This window comes from Parus major, chromosome 1A, assembly GCF_001522545.3.
Source record: "Parus major isolate Abel chromosome 1A, Parus_major1.1, whole genome shotgun sequence".
Classification (NCBI taxonomy): domain Eukaryota; kingdom Metazoa; phylum Chordata; class Aves; order Passeriformes; family Paridae; genus Parus; species Parus major.
In genome coordinates, this window is record NC_031773.1 from 52,215,021 (window position 1) to 52,233,328 (window position 18,308).

At 43.6% G+C, this 18,308-nt stretch overlaps 1 protein-coding gene across 2 annotated transcripts in view; it reads right to left on the bottom strand.

Annotated features, from left to right (window-relative positions):
• Positions 1 to 3,196: 3,196 nt before the first annotated feature.
• CHST11 (carbohydrate sulfotransferase 11) overlaps positions 3,197 to 18,308 on the bottom strand; it is a 154,191-nt gene continuing 139,079 nt past the window's right edge. For both annotated transcript variants that reach the window (XM_015629241.2, XM_015629240.2), the window contains exon 3: positions 3,197 to 5,095. In XM_015629241.2, coding sequence (XP_015484727.1) covers positions 4,247 to 5,095 — 849 coding nt within the window. In that variant the 3' untranslated portion in view covers positions 3,197 to 4,246. The remainder of the gene's footprint in view (positions 5,096 to 18,308) is intronic.

Genomic DNA, 18,308 nt, shown 5'->3' on the forward strand with positions numbered 1-18,308 from the left:
GGCTCAGTTCCTTGGCTGCTCTGCCCACTGATCCCCACCCCACCAAGGGATTTCTCCTGCTCCACAGGAGTAGATAGTCTGGAGTTTTCAGTGTGTCCTGCCTACGATATACAATAAGGCAGGTGAGAAAGCAAAGCTGTGAAGACAAAAATCCCACCCTGAAATATCCATCCTGAAAGCATGAGCCATAAATAAAGCACACAGAGAGGAATTTTCTTTCTTCAATTTAATTGAAGTTACTTAGAAAAATAATCAGGCTTGAATGGCTTTTTTAAGGAAAGATTCATGAGCAGTTCACACTTGTGTTGGCAATGTATAATTTATCTTTTTTTCTTTATTAACAGTATATTTAAGTATGAGGAGATACTTTTCTACAACAAGCCTTCTACTGCATACAAATAGGTTAAAAAAAAAAATCCAACCCCACATTGATGTTAAATTATTCGTACACATTGTATTGTGCATGCATGTAAGAAAATAACACTCTCTGTAACAAGAGTAATAGTAAGGACAGTCCCTTTTTGTACCTGAAAAGTGCAGCAGACTACAGTGAAACCCAAAAACATCTGGGGTCAACTTACTTCTAAAAGCACTTCTGCTTGTGGGTTATTTATTTCACTTGTCTTTCACAGCGCATGGTTCAGGCAGTTTGCACATTTCTGTCATAATGGACGTGGTTTATGAAGAGGCTGAAGCACGGATTGAGCCAGGTTTGGGGCACATCCCACCACCCAGGAGTCACCACCACGTTCAGATGGGCCAAATCCAGCCTTGCACTCCAGGTTAAGGTGTTTGGGGCCATTTGGGGGGAATGACCCCGCAGCTGTGGGTATCGTGCCAAGTACAGAGCCACCAGCACTGCTGGGCTCAGTGCTGGCCCTGCCAAATGACAGGGAGGCATCAGACATGAGGGTCACTGCTCCAGCAGATCTGAGGGGGCTGGGGACAGAGGTGGGGAACAGGAATTCCCCCACTGGGTCCTCTGTGCTCATCACTACTCGACATAATTAATGCGCACCCTTCTACAACAGCAGCTTCCTGGGTGGCCCTTGCAGCCCCACAGGCACCTCTGTATTTTACATTTTGCCGTGGCTCTGTGCTGCCTGCTTGTCTCCCAGCGTCAGCTGTGGCCACAGCAGAAATGGAGCCAGGAGAGAGGCAAAACTCAAGAGCAGAGTGGCCCCTCTTCTCCTCCAGCTGGGAAACCCAGCGAAGAGTTAGAGGGCAAAACCAACCCAGTTCTCTGGCTGCTCCCCACTGCCAGCTCACTGAGATGAGCACGGACAACCCTGAATGTCCTCCTGTGTGGCTGCAGTGGAAAGAGAGATTTTTTTGGCTCAGACAAAACAGTACACCCAATAGACCAAAAGAAATGGCTATTCCTTAACATCTGTCATTCTGCTCTGAGCTGGGCTTGCTGCTCACTGCACAGGACATGACCAGATCCAGCATGTCAGCCGTTCATTTTAAACACACATCTACAGCCCATTCACGGCACCTCAAAACAGACAGAACACACTAAAGAGCCAGGTTGTAGTAGTTTGGGATCAAGGATTTTCAAAAGCAAGTGACTTCAAGCACCCACTGAAGTCCACATAAAAGCCTCCTCTGTGCTGAGCGCTCACCTATAGAGCTGCCCATTGTGGGGAGCCAGAATTTGGGAAATCCAACCCAAAGCTGTTGCTAAAAATCCCAGCTGGAGCAACAGTCACCCCTCAGATCACCTGAACGTGTTTTTCACCTAAAGCTTTTCTATCACAGCTACCATATAGAGGTTTTGTGTCTCCAAAGTTGTGCAACTACAAAGAATATTTCAGAACGCATAAAAATGTGGTGATGATGCCAGAGAAAACTACAAAAAGAAAGGGGGAAGCACACCCTGTTCTTTAAATATTTACTTTCTGAAGCAACTTTTGACTTAAATGAAAAAAATCACATCACATTCTGTTGCATGAGTTAACAGCTAACTGAGAAGAAAACTGGACCAAAATATGAGCACTGTGGGATGCAAGACCAAAATACAAGCACACGAATAGCTTGGATTAAGTATTGTGGGGGGGGAAAAGAGGAACCTGCCTCAGACAGTTGTTTTTTTAACAAACCTACAACCACTGAACTGGGAACACAGGAGAGCCAGGGCACACTGTGAGGCACTTGCAACAGCTCCACATACTCTAATTGAGATTAAACTGCTTTAAAGTAAAACAACATCCAGCAATCAGCAATGGATCAGGAATTCAGGGGGGGTCAGACACAGCCAGCCAGGCTCTTGTCAGCCACTGCCCCAGCGCTCCAGGTTATAAATAGAGTCTGGGTTATGAAAACTGTGGCTGTTCCAGAATGGATAAGAGATTTATTTGTATGGTATGATAGAAAAATTAATGACCTGAGTCCTTCCTAAGACCAAATCCAATTGTGAAAGGACTTCAGTTGCTGTTTGTTATGTTAATTTGTTTTTCAATGAGATTTGTTCAGCAACTTATTTTTATCAAATAAAATGCAAACTATTTTTCTTCCTTAATCACATCTGTATCCTGGAAACTAATATAATTCAGTGAAAATTACTGGCTACTGTACAATTTGACATTCTTCAGGATCTGGCTCTGATACTGTTAAAACAGCTCTACCTTCAGCTGAGTTTGTTTAAATCATCAGTCATTTTTGAAAGGGTTTGTTTTGATCATAAGATTGACATGCAGGCAAGTTAACCCCCCCCCCCCCCATTTTTAACCATGTATCAACTTTAAAACAGATTTTATATTTTCAGAAGTGCCTCAATTTAGCCTACGCCTCCTTTTGCCCATCAGCTGCCTGTGGGCACTAAGGTGGCTACAGAGCATTCCCTCACCTGCATCCAGCTGAAGCAAACATCTGGAGAAGCTTGAACTCCTGCTCCCATTAGCTGGCTAACAGATACACACTGAAATCTCATTTTTCATTGTTTATCTGCTCTGTATAGATTACTGTTTGCTTACCCAAAACAATCTGCCATCCCAAAAAGCTGTTAAACACAAAACAACCGCTACTGAGACATTCCCCTTAAGAAAAAAGGTCATGGTCTTACACTAGAGATGACTTAGATAAATTTCTAACTCACTGAACTTAGAAAAATTCCTGTCAATTCCTGGCATTTAGGCATGAATGAAAAAAAGAAGGCTTCTTCTTCTCCCTTGGAAAAAGCCATGAAACCAGCATGTAGGAAGATGAGACCTTTTTTATTGCCTTGCATGCTTAGAGAATCAACATGAAGATGTCTTGTTGAGCTTTCAAATGACATGCTCAGATTGGTTATAGTAACATAACATGACCAGTGTCTCTCCAGCCAGTTTTGGTTGCCCATCTTAGGATCAATTAGGGAGGCACAACTTGAAGAGGATGGAGGTCCCCACAGCTCCATCCTGGATATAAATTAAGTCAATGCCAATTGCTTTAGGCATTCAAAAAATCTCTTACAGTCACTTTCCAAATGCTGATTCTTTTCTGATGGACCATCCTAAATTCATTTGGGCCGGAAGGCTTCAAATTAAGTTACAGTGGGAATAGTCATATTCTCCATAAAGTCATTAAGACTTAGAAAAAATTCATGGTTTCTCTTCCTAAGCAATACATTCACATTTCTTTCAGTCATGGGTTTTAGATATCATGAATCTACCCAAATCTGAGTTACTTTTCCTTTTTGGGCCTAGAAAGATAAATTTTGTACTGGTATTGAGTGCCACATCACTTTCTAAAGAACTCACTTTCGCCACTTTCCTCAAAGCGTGTGTTATCCAGAACCATTCTCGTATTTTACCTGCATCAATGGCTAATGGAAGAATATTATTACCCAGAACAAGCTCGATCGAGGAAAGCACAAAACCAGACTCCTTTTGTCCACATTACCTTATCTCTGCTGCTGAAGTGAAACCTACCAAGAGACAATGTTTTAAATAAGTATAAATAACATTAATTAGAACTGGAGGAATGCAAGATCAATGAAATTCACCAGAACACAATTAACATTTGTTTAAACAGTGTAGCAGTATTATTAATTTCTACAGCTAGATCGTCACAATCCTGTTACCCTGCAAAGAGAGCTGTCCTTTCTTACAGTTGATTTAAATAATTTTGACTGTGCTGCTCGCAGCATCATTCAAAAAAAGAAAATATTAATTTACAAAATAACCCATTCTCCATATTTATTATGACAAATAAAAATCTTAAATAAAACAGGCTTTCTCTCCCCTCTTTCCCCCCAACCCATCCCTCATTCCAATTTCAGGTAGCTTGGCACTGAGTAATTAAACATTAAAAAATCAAGTTTGTAGACTTCATACAGCTGCGTTTGGTGCAAGGAGCTGATGTTCTGGAAGAACTCTGTGGTCATTTCATCAGTAGTTCTCGTAGACTTTGCATAGGTGGGGAATTTCAGGTAGTTGCCTACTCCCGCCAGCTGGAGAATGTAATTCGAATCCTCTTCGAGTGTTTCGTACTTTCCTATGAGGTCGTAGTGGATGTGGCAAGGGTGGCAGAGGGAGTACACAGTCTGCCAGTGCTCGTTGAAGGGCTCTTCTCTTTGGGTGTGTGGGTCGATGAGATACGCCACGAACTCTTCGAATTTCACGTCATCACCTTTCCGCAGAGCTTCCTGGGTTGCGTTTTTCCTCTGGCGCCTCACGATTTTGGTGCCGTATCGCTTGTGGAAGGAAGTGTTGTACTTCTGGGTGAACTTGTTCCTGTAGGCTGACACCAGTCTTTCAAAAGGCTCGCGAACAAAGAGGAACTTCATGTAGTTTTTCAAGCGGTGGTTGATCTCTGGGATGCTGTACTGGTTGAGGGTCTTCAGGTTTGAAGACACGTGGGCTTCGTTGGCCGGGATTTCCATCGGATCGCTGTACTTGCCTCTTCCCGTCAAAACCATCATGACTCTCTTCCAGTTTGTGCAGGCCACTTTGGGAACATAGCAATAGATCATTTCATGATCTTCATCCACGACCAGATGCTTGAGATCGTTGGGTGTCAGCACACGGCGCTTCCTGCTGGACACGCTGTTTGCTCGGCATGTGTCTGTCACTTGGTCTCGCCTGATCTGATGAAGAATTGCTGTGTTGGACAACTGCAAAGGAAGCACAGGCACCAGTAGGTCAAGGGCTGGGAAACTCAATGCCTTTTTTGCTTATTATACAAATTCACAGAGAAGCAGATCTTTCCTTGCATGGATTAATTCATTGTGTGGCTGACTACAACTGACACTATTCTAGAAGATTAACTGCTTTTTTCACCAAACTTCTTGATACACACTGATTAAATGCTGTTCACGCAGCATCCAGAGCTTTGCTTTGAAGACAACATGAAGGAGCACAAGTGCTCACACAGCATGGTGGCAAGTGTATTTACAGGACCCTCATCCTGAGACGTGCTTCTCTTAGGCCTGGAAAACAAATCTCACCTTCACTCTGCAATCCAACCCACTGCTACAGCAGTGTTGGACCTTTTGTTGCCATGATGGGATAGGAAGATACTGGAAAAATTGACAAAATGTAAACTGTGTGTGTTCTTGTTGCTGTTGTCTTTTAGGTTAGAAAATTTAATAGTCATGGCTTGTTGCTTGGCTATGGCCTTGAATACGGCTTTTACAGCTATGGCCAGAATAAATGAAGCCCATGGATATTCCTGCTACTCTCCAAGAGGAAAATTCATTCAGATACGATGACCATGCCAGTGCAGGGCTCCTGTGTTTGGTTATTCAGAAGTGTCTCTGCATGGCACGGGGTTTTGCTGTGCAGCCATATCCTCACTGCTACAAACACCTTATTACTTATTGAGAATAAACTGCATCAAAGCAACAGTGGGAAGATTTTAGTAATGTTATTTACATTTATTTAAAACCATTCACCTGAGAATTTCAAAGAGCCTTATGCTCAATAATTAATTCAGCCTCAAAGATGAGAATTAAGGCACGTATTGACCTTCCTATTTGATAGGTAAGGAGGTCTAAGATTCCTTCTTGTATGCTGAGCCTTTCAAAAGTATTTATCTTGTACCTTCCTGTTGAATTAACATGAATCACAGGACACTGAAAAGAAGTATTTGAGGCAATGTAGGCTCTATACACTTGCTGTGTGTGTTCCTTTGGTTACAGGGGCCAGTAACCAGACAAGACCAGTACATGCCAGGCAAAACCCTTTGTCCTTGGCAAATAGTTTTGCACCAGCTTGGGAGGTCATACTGAACCTCCAGTTCCTGCAGTCATGGGTCAAATCTCTGCTTTCAATAGCAGTACTTAGCCATGGTTCATATTTAAAACACCCGTCAAAACTCAAATAAAAGAATCCAAATGAACTTTAGAGTTAAAACCCAAATGAAACTCCAAAATGGGACCAAGCCAGTTGTGGGATTTCTGAGCTTTGGAGAGAAAGGAAATAGAAATTGCATTGTTGCAGACAAGCACTAAGAGCCCAAGTTTCACTCACCCAAGGGGCAGCAAAAGCTTCTGCACCATGTGAACAAGAGACTTTCCCTCTCTCTGGACTGTGGTGGGTTGCAGAGAAATGTTTTCAAGGGATGAGCAACACCAAGGGGCTGCTGCAGCTCTGAGCAGGAGGACTTTTTCTTAAGAGAGTGTGTATGTGCCAAGCCCGGGACCTCTGTATTTTGCACAGTGCCACCCACCACTTATCCTCTGAATCCCCTGATATTTTCCTCAGCTCTTTTGCCCCTCTGTTCAGTAAAATGCTGGCTAGTGGTTAAAACGTGCAGTAGCCCAGAGCAGCTCTTTTAGACGGCTTGTCTTGTCTTTTGTGTGTGTGTGGTATCCCCCTGGATACCTCCCAGGTGCACTTCAAGGAGAGTTTTATGTTGAAGAGATGAGAAGTCAGATGTGAAATGTGCTTCGTATTCCTAGGAAAACTAGCAGGAAGTTTCTATATTAGATGTTACAAAGTAGTTGTTGGGGACCACACAGATTTTTCAAGAAAATTACTTTTTCTGTAAAAAAAAATAATTAAAAAAAACCCTATTTCAATTTCTGATATCCTCAGTGCAAAACAGAAGTAATGGATCTCAACCAGCTCTACACTGGCTAGTTACCAGTCAATAATTCCCAAAGAACTAAACAAAACCCTATACAAACACACAGACATACAAATTCTCCTTTGCAGATAAAAAGCTGAAATCTCCCCTCCTGCAGATTTTCATCAAAAAACAAATAGCATAGGAGTGTTGTTTGCCCCAGGTTTTAGAGTAAAAAAAGAAGAAAGAAATGCCTGAATATATTGCTACATTATAATATGTTAATGCACTGTATTTGATTTTCTGGGGCTGTTCTTAGGATAAATACAGAATTAAGTGGATGAGATTCTATGGTCTGTATTAGATAGAAGGTTAGATTTGATAATCTAATGGTTGCTTCAGACCCTAATCTGCAGATGAGTCTTTGTAGAGCTGTGCTTTGCTCCTGATTTCAGTCCTCCATCAACAGGCTAAGCACTTTTCCCCCATCCATTAACATTAATGAGATTTTCAGACATTTAGAGTAAGGGGTATAACGCAGCCTTAGTATTTGCAATTACCAATGAGCTTGTACTACATTAAATTCATTTAGAAGATTACACTTGCGTATTTTCAAGTGGTACTTTCACTCTTTTTAACATGGAAAAAAATATGAAGAAATGGCATAAATCTACATTTACTAAGTATACAGCAACACCCTAGGGTGAGCTGTACATGTGCTCTGGCCTGCCTGGGGGCACACAGAATGCATATTAAATAGCAATGCAACAGCAAAAGGGGATTGTCTAGTTCTCATCAATGACAGCACCTTTTGGTATGGCTGATGGATGAAGGGCCATGCAGGAAACAGAAAGCTTGACTTCCTTTTTATTCTATCCTACTGACTTCAGCTTACTAAAACAACAACAAAAAAAAATTAAAAGGCCAATCTAGTGACTGTCTTAGAACAATGCCAGGTGTATCAAAGCCCATTTCTTCTGCAGCTGTCTAACACACCTGATGTACTCTGGAAGAGCTGACCTACCTGTTCCCCACAGAGACACAAAGAGTCCTGCTGGCTCTCCTCAAGGTTTGATGGGAACAGCTCCCTTGCTAAAGCAGTGGCTGATAGGAAAGCCACTCAAGTGAAAGGTCAGGTAAGGCACCTGACAGCCTTTTATGGAATCCTGAAAGAACCACCAAACTCTCCTGTGCACACAGGACATGCTCTGTGGCCCCTAGAGTCTACAGCACCATGGAAGGTAATCATAAGAGCATTTTCAATTTAGTATTTTTGAAACTATACATTAACAGTGAGTTAGCTGATGGCAAAATGGTTCCTTTTCATTTAAAGTTACAGGCAAGGCTTTTAGGCCACATAACAATTTCATCCTGAAGCTGGTGAGGGGAGCTTGGGAAACAGTAAATTTAAATGAGACTGGAAATACATTTGTTTAAACTAGAGGTCCACTTGGCCAGGGAAAAAGTGCAAATGTGCTCACAGCTAATGAGGAAAATATATCCCACAAATTTAAGCAGCCAGAGAGAAGATCCAAAGAATGATGGTGAAGGACAAGACAGAAAATTAAAGTCATGGACTGTCCTCCTCCAAAGTTGTAACACATGTGGCTACAGCAGAGTCATGAGTGTGCAGCTGCCTGGACACTGATGGCTGTGCCTGTGCTCAGTACCAGAGGTCCCTGCTGACCCCTCAGTTCTAGAAACCACAATAAGTAATGGCCTAAATCCAATCTGGGAGAGGACACTTTTAAATGTGTGTGCAGATTACCCTGAGTGTGGGGATGGTGATAATGTCAGTGCTCAGTTGTGTCCTCTGACAGCTCACCTTCGACTCCATCAGGGCACTAAAGGTTTTGGGAAGACATCTGATAAAAGCAGCTGTTCTTCCCTGAGAGAACTGACACCAGAGATGCACTTAATCATGTTTTTGTTTTCCTGCAGAAGTAGTAAAGGGGGACAGAGAAGAAGGGCATGTCAAGATCAAAGCTTTCCTTCCTTTTCTGATGCAGCAACCAAGTTGAACAGTGAAGCGACATGAGCAGCGGGAGACTTCTAAGCTCAGTGGCATTCAAAGAAGGAAAAGAAAAAAGTAGGCTGGGGACACTCTGAACCCAGAAGCTTCTCATCTCCATCAGTCCCAAAGTAACAACAAGGGAGGAAAGTCCAGCACACTGCCCATGTGGATGTCCTGTTCACTGGAAGGTGGTGGGGTGTGTGTGCAGCAGGGGCAGGAGGGTTTTTTTGTGGAAAGCACTAGAGAATATATTGACCAGAAATGCATATGCTGACCAACTGGCAGTCATCAACTCATTACAGGCAAAGGTTATTCAAGGTAAACCAGAGTAATGAGATGGGAGGTATTTCCTTCTGGTTACTTAGGCACAGCAGGATAAAGTAATCTTTGCAGACCTTTCCAAGCTTGATGGCCAAGCAGCAAGTACGGATTCAAACACAGGAATTTTTTTTCCCCCTGAATATAGTAGTGTACTGAAAACCAGTGCAAAGATTAATTCAATTCACAGGTATCTGCACTACAAGCTGTTTTTTAATAGAAGGATGGAAATACTAAAGTGTCACTGAAAAAGCCCATTAATTAAATTCTGTCTCACTATAAAAAATATGGTGGAAAGCAGTACCCTCCACATTTACCAGGCAGGGTTTTGTTTACTTCTATTGCATTGCCTGCAGCTAGCTCTGTATTACTGTAACCAGGCTCACAACCAGCCTATGCTGGGACTGCTAGCATGACATTTGATCATGGCAGACTGAAGGGCAAAATTATCCAAATGAGTTTGACATGGAATAAAGAGGATAAATATTGTCAATGGGGTTTGCAGGCCCAATCCTTGATAAATTGGTTTTTCTCTTCAATTTTGCCTTAACAAAGACTTTGCATCTGCCTTTAATTCTTCAGTTACCTTCATGTTTGGAGGTTTGGTTTGTGTCCTATGCTAGAACTGTGCAAGTTGCTGCAGAGTCCCCCTCCTCTGTGGTCCATCAATTAAAAAACAGCTGACACCCAGCTGGGTCTATCCAGCACTGTTAAAACCAGAGCTCCTCTCCACCAAATTCTTCTTCACAGTATTTGTTCAGAAGGGGTGTGTGTAGCAGCCTCAGAATCCACAGAAAGAAAGGTCCTAAAGTGAGAACTGTCAGACAGACTAACTATAGGTGGCACTAATGGTCCTGGTTGTGTGACATCGAGAGAGACAGTTATCTGAGATCTCTGCTATTATCAGCTCTCCTTCCTCAGCCCATCAATTACACCATCTGAGTTCTAGGAGGTGTTTGTTATTCAATATACAACATGTCTTTCAGTATTACTTTTGCTTTCCCAGATGCTAAAAGGGTGGGGGATTTTTGAGCATGAGGTTACATGCAAAGCATGTTTCCAATCCTGTTTGTGCATGAAAGGTGTGAATAAGATTCTTGCAACCTTGATGGAGAACCTTGAAGTTTCAAACATGGTTTAGACTATTTTAAGACTTGGCTTTTACAATTTGCATCTGTAACTACCCTATTTAGTGTACATATGTGCTATACACCAAGGTCTAGATTGTATTCTTAAAAATGTTCAGCATTAGACAATAATGGGGAACCAGCAATTTTTCATACTTGACAGTCCAAGCCTTTCTCAAATCATCACAAATAATTATTACTCTGTGCAGATTTCTATAGATGACAGACAATGTAGCTGTGTAAATCAAAACACTGTATCTAAAAGAACAATTGAATTTTCAAAAAAGGGATTTTATTAAGCTGACCTGAACTGCAAAATTTTTTTTTAAAGTAATAGCTTTTCAACTTTTCATACTTTGACTTACGTCACATTTCATAGCATATTATTTTTGAAATACTTAACTTTTTGAAAAACTTTGAGCACTCAAATGAGTAGCACACCAAAAATTAGTATTCATTCAGAGAAAGTTCACTGTGTGTCCTGGAGATGGAAATGCTTAACATCTTCCCCGAAAACTTGTGGACAGTCAAACTGAAATATGAATTTGCTATGAAAATGTCTCTACAGAGTGGCTGGATAATTGAAGATAAAACTAATATTAACTTAGGAGCATTTTTACCAAGTGAGAACATTTTAGGAGCAAATTATATCCTCTGAAGGAAACTTGAAATATTACAAAGCTGTCTTATTTTCTCCATTTCATGCATTGAACCTACTGCCCTACAGAGAAGATTGGGCTGAATATGCTTTTTTTTTTTTTTCAATTCTTTGTATTGCAAACCAAGATAACCACACAATTTTCAGTTCCCATTGCAGAGAATGCACCAGGGCTATGAAAAGAAGTATCAAAGCTCCTGAAAGTAAAACAGCCATACACAGTAGCTGCTAATGCTGTATTGCCAAAAATCCTGAACTGCTTCATACATTTCCTCCTTCCTCTCTGCATGTTCCCAGCTTGGTCCGTGTGTGCCTGTGTGCACTCAGAGAATGGTACAGCAGAGAAGGGTGAGATAATTCACCATTACTGTGGGGACCACAATGACTTCATTAATCCCCAAACCCACATCAACTCTGGCATTCACTCTTCTTTGCCCAGCTACTAGACAAGTACCACTAGGGTGCTAGGAAAAAAACCTACACAGAACCAGTCAAAACCTGGCAACAGACACACATGCAGCCACAGATGCTGGTACTTTCCTGGGAAAACTTCACAACTAGGTCATTAAGTACTGGCCTTTTCATCTTGGAGAGAAAGTTAAGTACCACAGGGAGACTACATAATGCAAAATCTTGAAAAGTCAGAGACTGACACCAAATGGCACAACTGTATATGAAAAATAGCTTTTTTAATCAGGCTAAAACTCTGTCACACAACAAGATACGGATACAGGAAGAAAAGAGCCAGATCCCTTATAAAAGCCACCTTTTCCTGTATAATCCCAAGCATCTTGGGAAGCCTGTCCATTCCCATTCTCCCTAACAGGAACAATTTGGTATCAGGACTCATCCTGTACATTGGGTTTGGGGCTAATAAGACAAATGTATACATCTCATAAAGTGTCTCCTCTGAACAAGGAGAGGGAAAAGTTGGAAGTCCCCAGGAAGATCAGGCAGAAAGTCCTATGGTCTGGCCATATTGAGGATGAAGGATGTGTTGTTATGCATGTTACTGTTCTGAAGCTCTGGGGACATATTACCAACACAGGGGAGGCAAAACTGAAGGAACTGAGTTTAAGTGCAATACATGCAAGAGGTAAGAAATCTGCAAAGAGGGCTGGGTAGGTCTTGAGCTGGGAACACTTAAGGCAAGCAATCTGCATGCTGTAGGTTTATTGGGATTTAATATATAGAAGATGAGTTTGGAGCTTTGTGTTACGTGTACAAAGGGCACTTTGCACTGTCTTTCCAGCAGCCAAAGAAAAGAAGGGGGAGAAGGGGAATAGATGGTCAATTTTTAAATTCTTTTTTTCCTCTCACAACAAGAAGAAATGGATGAAACCCCAGGCTGGGACCTCAGCAGCCATGGTGGGGTGAGGGTGATGGAGTTGTGCTGCCTTCCCACAGCAGAGGCTCTGTGATGGGACCTGACCTCTCTGCACCGCCACCACAGCCGCTCGCTGCCGCTCTGCCATGAAAGGACGGCGCATGATGAATCTGTTTGCTCCTGGCTCATTCTTTAAGTGCAGCAATAAATCACTGTTTGCATGAAAAAGCTGAAAGGTCTGTCTATCGTATGAATTTAATTTTAAAATGAAAACTCTCTGTCCTTTCCCCTCCAGTACACACACAGACAGACAGACAGACGTGCGCGTGTCTGATGGCTGGGGCTGAGCTCGCGCTCTCCAGACCTGTGTGAGGAACCTGTAACACACAGCGACACAACCACTGTCTTTCCAACCCTCCTTTCCCAAAGATACACTACTGTTGCCCACGGGTGCTTGGGAAAGGGCCAGGCTTGCAGAACTGTCTCCAAGTCACCAGGGACTGCAGACAGGGTCAAAGAGGCTTCCACTTGTTTTCTCACAACTGCCAGGTTACGGTCGGGGCACAGATGGAACATTAACTGGGACAACCCAAGCTCAGGGACAGGCACATGGACTGGGAAGCTCAAAGCCAAACAAGTGACCTGTAGCTGCTGCACTCTGCTATTACATCTTTACTGTGGGAGCTGTAGGTAAGATTTCCAATGAAAGACTTGAGGATTGGTCAGGAAAAGGCATGCCATGGACATCAGCAAATGATGCACCAGGAGGAGCACCGGACTGGGGACACATGGAGTCAGCCAGGGTGGAGCTGGGAGTAGCCCTTAAAAAACAGAGTAAGAAACAACATTTTAACATAGCTGGCATCTAGGAGACAATGGAAAATCTGACATTTGTTTCTCTGTTGCAAGGAGTTGTGGTTGCAGGGATGAGATAAACTGGGTGGAGTGGGGAAACAGGGAAGAGTAGATACATAAATACAAAAATACATTAGAAATTGCACAAGGAAGAAAGGAATAATTTGGACTCAGTCTGGTTAGGACAAGTAGTAACAGAGCTAAACCAGTGAGACTCAGATACAGGATAAATCCCAACAGAAAGGTAAGGTATGTGTGTTCTGAAACAGAATGAGGAATGTGCAGCATTGAGAACATCCATTGGCCCAAGAAGAGAGAGGGACTCAAATTATCCCACCACACAGGCAGGTGCTGTCCTGCAGGTCCTTCAAGCTTTGCAAATGTGGGATAGTAGCTTCTGTAAACTAAGCTCACTGTCATAAACCTCAGTGTTCCACAGACTCCAGGAGCAAGGTTTACTGCAAACATTGCAGAGCTATAAAGGCAGGGCCCAGTCAGTGCTGTGAATGAAACCTCCCTGAGGAAAAGGCAACACCACCCAGCTCCAGGGTGGGCAGAGACCAGACAGGCGCTGGTGTGAAACCCTGCACAGGGCATGGGGAGGAGATGCAGGAGGTCTGAATGCCTGGAGTTGCCTGGCACACATATGCCCTGCTCCCCCCTGCAGCTCTGACCTGGCAGCCAACATTTATGGATTTCTCAGTAACACAAATCCTCCTCCTGTACCTCCGGGCTGCAGCTTAGGTGTCACACAGTCGAGTAGAAATACTTATTTTTTTCTCAGCAGGATATCTGCTATTTTAAGTGAATACAATTTACTTGGTCCCACGCTAAATCAGAGTAATATGTTTCCAATTTTTAACTCAGTGTGCAGCACACCAATATTGCTCCAGAGATTTTGAAACTCAAATAGGGGAAACAGGAGAGAGCTGCTGCATAGCTGGCTTCCTTACATATAATTCATGGGCTTCAGCAACCCGCTTGAGGAGAGGGGAACCCCACAATTACGTGTTTAGCATGTTTTTTAGCTGTTCCCCAGCCCAAGCAGGCATTTGGTTGGAATGGGACACTGTGGAATGGCCCTTCCAGTATCTCTGGGCAGGTCAGGTGAACGCTGCTCCTGTGGGTCAGGGATGCAGGTTCAGGCCCGCACCAAGAAATGCTGTGTTGTTATTTTTAAGGTATGAGGCTGGAAGTGGGAGTGCTGATGCCTGCTCATGTATAACCCTGCTGTAAGCTCTGCCCTGTGAGCCTTGCTTCTGTCTGACTGGATGGTGCCAAGGTCCAGAGGGGACAGGGAAGAGAGAGCTAATCTCATCCTCCCAGCAGGTCAGTGTCAGAAACAAAACCAGATTTCATCTATCTCAATAAGGCTCTCTTTTCTTGTAATGATCTGGATGAATTCATCCTGGCACAGACTTGCAAAATACCTAAACCCTTTGGATAATGATTTTCTTCTCCTCAACTAAACTATCACAAATTAACATTAAATTTATTTTACTTCCCCCTGGTAATGTTTTATTGTGCTCAGACCAAACCTTGCTGTTCTAAGGAAATTTTTTTCTGGCATGTTTGACTGTGCTGCTCACTAATGCTCACAGAAGGTGAGTAACCAGGGTTGCTCATTCTCCATGGCCTTAATTACAGTTAACTGGAAACTCTTCACCTTTCTGCTGCTGTACAAAAAGAATTAGATGACCTCATGCTTGAAAAGACAAAAGTCCTCTTATACTAAAATGCTAGCATTTATATATATTTATATATTAATTTATAATCTTAATTACATCAGGCTTCCCAGGAAGCTTTCTTGCTGCAGAATGTAGCATAGAAATAAGATTCTGGGTTAACACCTATAATAAAAAGCCTGTTTCATTTATAGCTTCCTAGGTCTGATTTATTCTTTATTGAGATAAACACCAGCAACTCCAACGCCAAGGGATGCTCAGTCCCAAACAAGCCAGCAGTAGTCCTTTAGCCCAACTATAATTCTGTCAGTATTGGGCCCAAAGAGAGATGAAGACAGAAGTCAGAAGGTGAACCATGACACAGAATAGGAAATAATTTTCATTTTCAGTATTTTCTGTTTTTGTTAAAACCCCTGGCTGTTTCAGTCTTTATGCACCAAAACAAATCCACTGCCATAGCCAACCACAAGTGATTCTACCACAGGCTTCTCTGGGAAGCAAAGAGCACGTGCCTAAGTCTGCTTTCCCAGCTGGCCACCAGACACCTCTTCCCAAATGCCAACATGATCCACCCACTGTGCCAGCTCCACGCAGCCAACATCCAACATTCTCTGGATCTGACCACCAGGCCCTTGCTGGAAACTTCCAGTCCTCCTGGGTTCTTCTACATGCTCAGCACAGAAATGAAAAAACAGAAAATACACCTCTTCTTTAAATCCTGACAAGCCTAGCTTGACTTGGTAGCATTTTTAAGCATCTGACTTGTTACATTAATTCTTCCTACATCAGAGCATGAGGACGATGTTAAAAGTCCCTTTCATCAGCCATTCAAGATAACTAGAAGGTAGAAATATTAGTATGATGCCTTATTCATTTTCCTCACCTCTACAGCTGTGTTTACTGTGATTTCTAAGGGTTCTCTGTCTCATCTAATAACAGATCTATTTAGGGACTGCATACTAAATATTGCTTTACAATAGAAGAACAAATTCTTAGTAGTTAAATGGCAGCTATTTTTTTCAAACTCTTCTACAGCCTGAAAGAAATCGCACATCATCTTCTTCCTTTTTTTTTAATGCTCATTCTATTTTAACTTCCCAAAGAAAATGAGCAGAAAAGGCCCTCTGAGCTCAGGCTTCTGGGATCCTTCTCTGCCTGCAGCCAAGCAGCGTCTCCTTGCTCTCTGCTCCTTTCACAGACGCTGAAGGCATGCCAGCCTCTCTATCCGCTGAAAGGGCTGGCTCCCTCCTCCTCGCTCTGCTACCCCTGTCATCTGCCTTATCCCACCTGCAGCTACAGCATGCCAGCAAAGATGGGAAGAAAACAGAGCTCCAGGACGAAGTTTTCAGCCAGCTCTCGCACAGTCCCCTGGAGCAGGTCCCCGCTGTCCCTGAGCTCACACGCCTGCAGGGCCAGGCAGCGGCCTTGGCGAGCCTGGAGGGCACAGAAAGATCGGGAACATCTCCCCTCTCCCCGAGCAGCGAGGCAAGGCGGAGAGGTGCCAACCCACAGCCCGAAGGGACGTGGTCTGACAGCCAGGAGAGAGTCCAGGCATTCAGCTGCAGGGCGAGGGGAGCCAAGAGCGTGTGCTCGGTGGAAGCGTGCCTGCTGCAGCCGTGGGGAACAGGGCGGCTCTGTCCGCACACAGGGCAGGCCTGTTCCCTGTTCCCCGTTCCCTGTTCCCCGTTCCCTGTTCGTGGGGCTCCTGAGGCTGCTCACAGCAGGGCAGCTTTTCTCCAGCTCAGGTGGGCTGCACAGCCTGGTGGTTTGCACTCACTGTGCTGCCCGCTGTTCCTGCAGCCTTGGCAATGTGCTTATGGGGAACTGATTGCTTGGCCGGCAATAGCCCAGCTACCCCTGACTTCTGCTCGCCCACCCTTGCCAGTCTGTTCCCAGAACGTTTGCTTTCAGAAGCTGCTTATTTTCTCTTTGATGAACAAATAATGCCAAGATGCTGAGCGGGAATGCATGCATGTCCCTCCATACATACCTATGGATATGTGTGCATGCATCCCTACCCACATCCAAGCAGTAAGCACCCTGACGGCACAAGCATTTGTGTGGGTCACAGACAGACCAGGGCTAATGGGCGCTCCCAGGCTGTTCTGAAGCACTGAAACACATTCTGACGTGTAAGTAGGTAGGACTGAAAAAATTCAGTGGCAAAGTGGAGGGAAAAAACACACTTGTTGCTGATTTTTCTTAGTAGGGTGGTGTGAGAAGCATCCATAGTGCCCACTCGGTACCTGGAACTACTGCCACCTTCCCTGATGATTTCAATCAAGACAGCAGAGATGTCTGATGGCTCCAGAGAAACACCAGCAGCAGCAGATATTCTGGCTTATTGAGTAGAGGTTGTCCTTCTTCAGAGCTGCCAGGTGACACAGACTTAGGAGCAGGGAAAAGTGACAAGTTCACATAATGTAGGAAGAGCTGATATTCCTGTCAGAAGTAGTACACCTAAATTACAGTTTCTTGCTAAGAGAGCTGTCATTTTAGACTCCCTGCAGGAGCTTCCACCCACTGGATCCATGAATGAAGAGCTCAAGGTTTCTCCTCCAACCCGCAGCGCTGCCTCTTTCTTCTCAAGGCAGGGAAAGCTGCCAAGTGCTCCATGCCCTTCTGCTCATGGGGGTGCTTCCATGGCACAAATGCCTCCACAAACATGCTGATAATTAACAGTGGATTTTGCTCTTTGAACATATCCTGTCTTTTATGAGATATATCAGCACAGCTGACCCAGGGATTAACAGTGACATCCAAACCACTTTTGACTGTCTTAGTTTTTCATTTCAAATAGAAAACTGACTGCATGAAAGTCTGTTTATCCTGTTGTTTCTAAATCCCTTCTGATGGTTGATCCTGATTGGAGCAGGTCACTGCACAAAGGCCCATTTGTAGGGCACTTTTGACCTGGTGTTTGCAACTCCATGTCCATTCCTGCAATCCATCCCATGGGTATCTTCCACTGATGTGTATCCCAACTAGCACGAGCAGGGAAGTCTCACAAAGCCTCTTCCCAACTACTTCTACTGTTTTTAGAGATATTAACTTCCTGCTTCATGACCTAACTTTATCTCTGGCTTTGTTTGTTTAAAAATAAACTTTGTTCACAGGGGAAACTGGTACATGGGATTCACTGCTTCCAGGAACAAACTGTAATTTCATTCAATTAATTCTGCTTTCCCAGGCACTCTCTTACTCTAGCTCTCCATCACCTCTCTTTATGCACCACAAGTACAAGCTCACAACTTCAGTCCCTCTTCCCAGTGCCCTTCAGAAGTGGTTATGGCCCCTTAACTCACCTTATTAAGACCACTGTGTTCACTCAGAC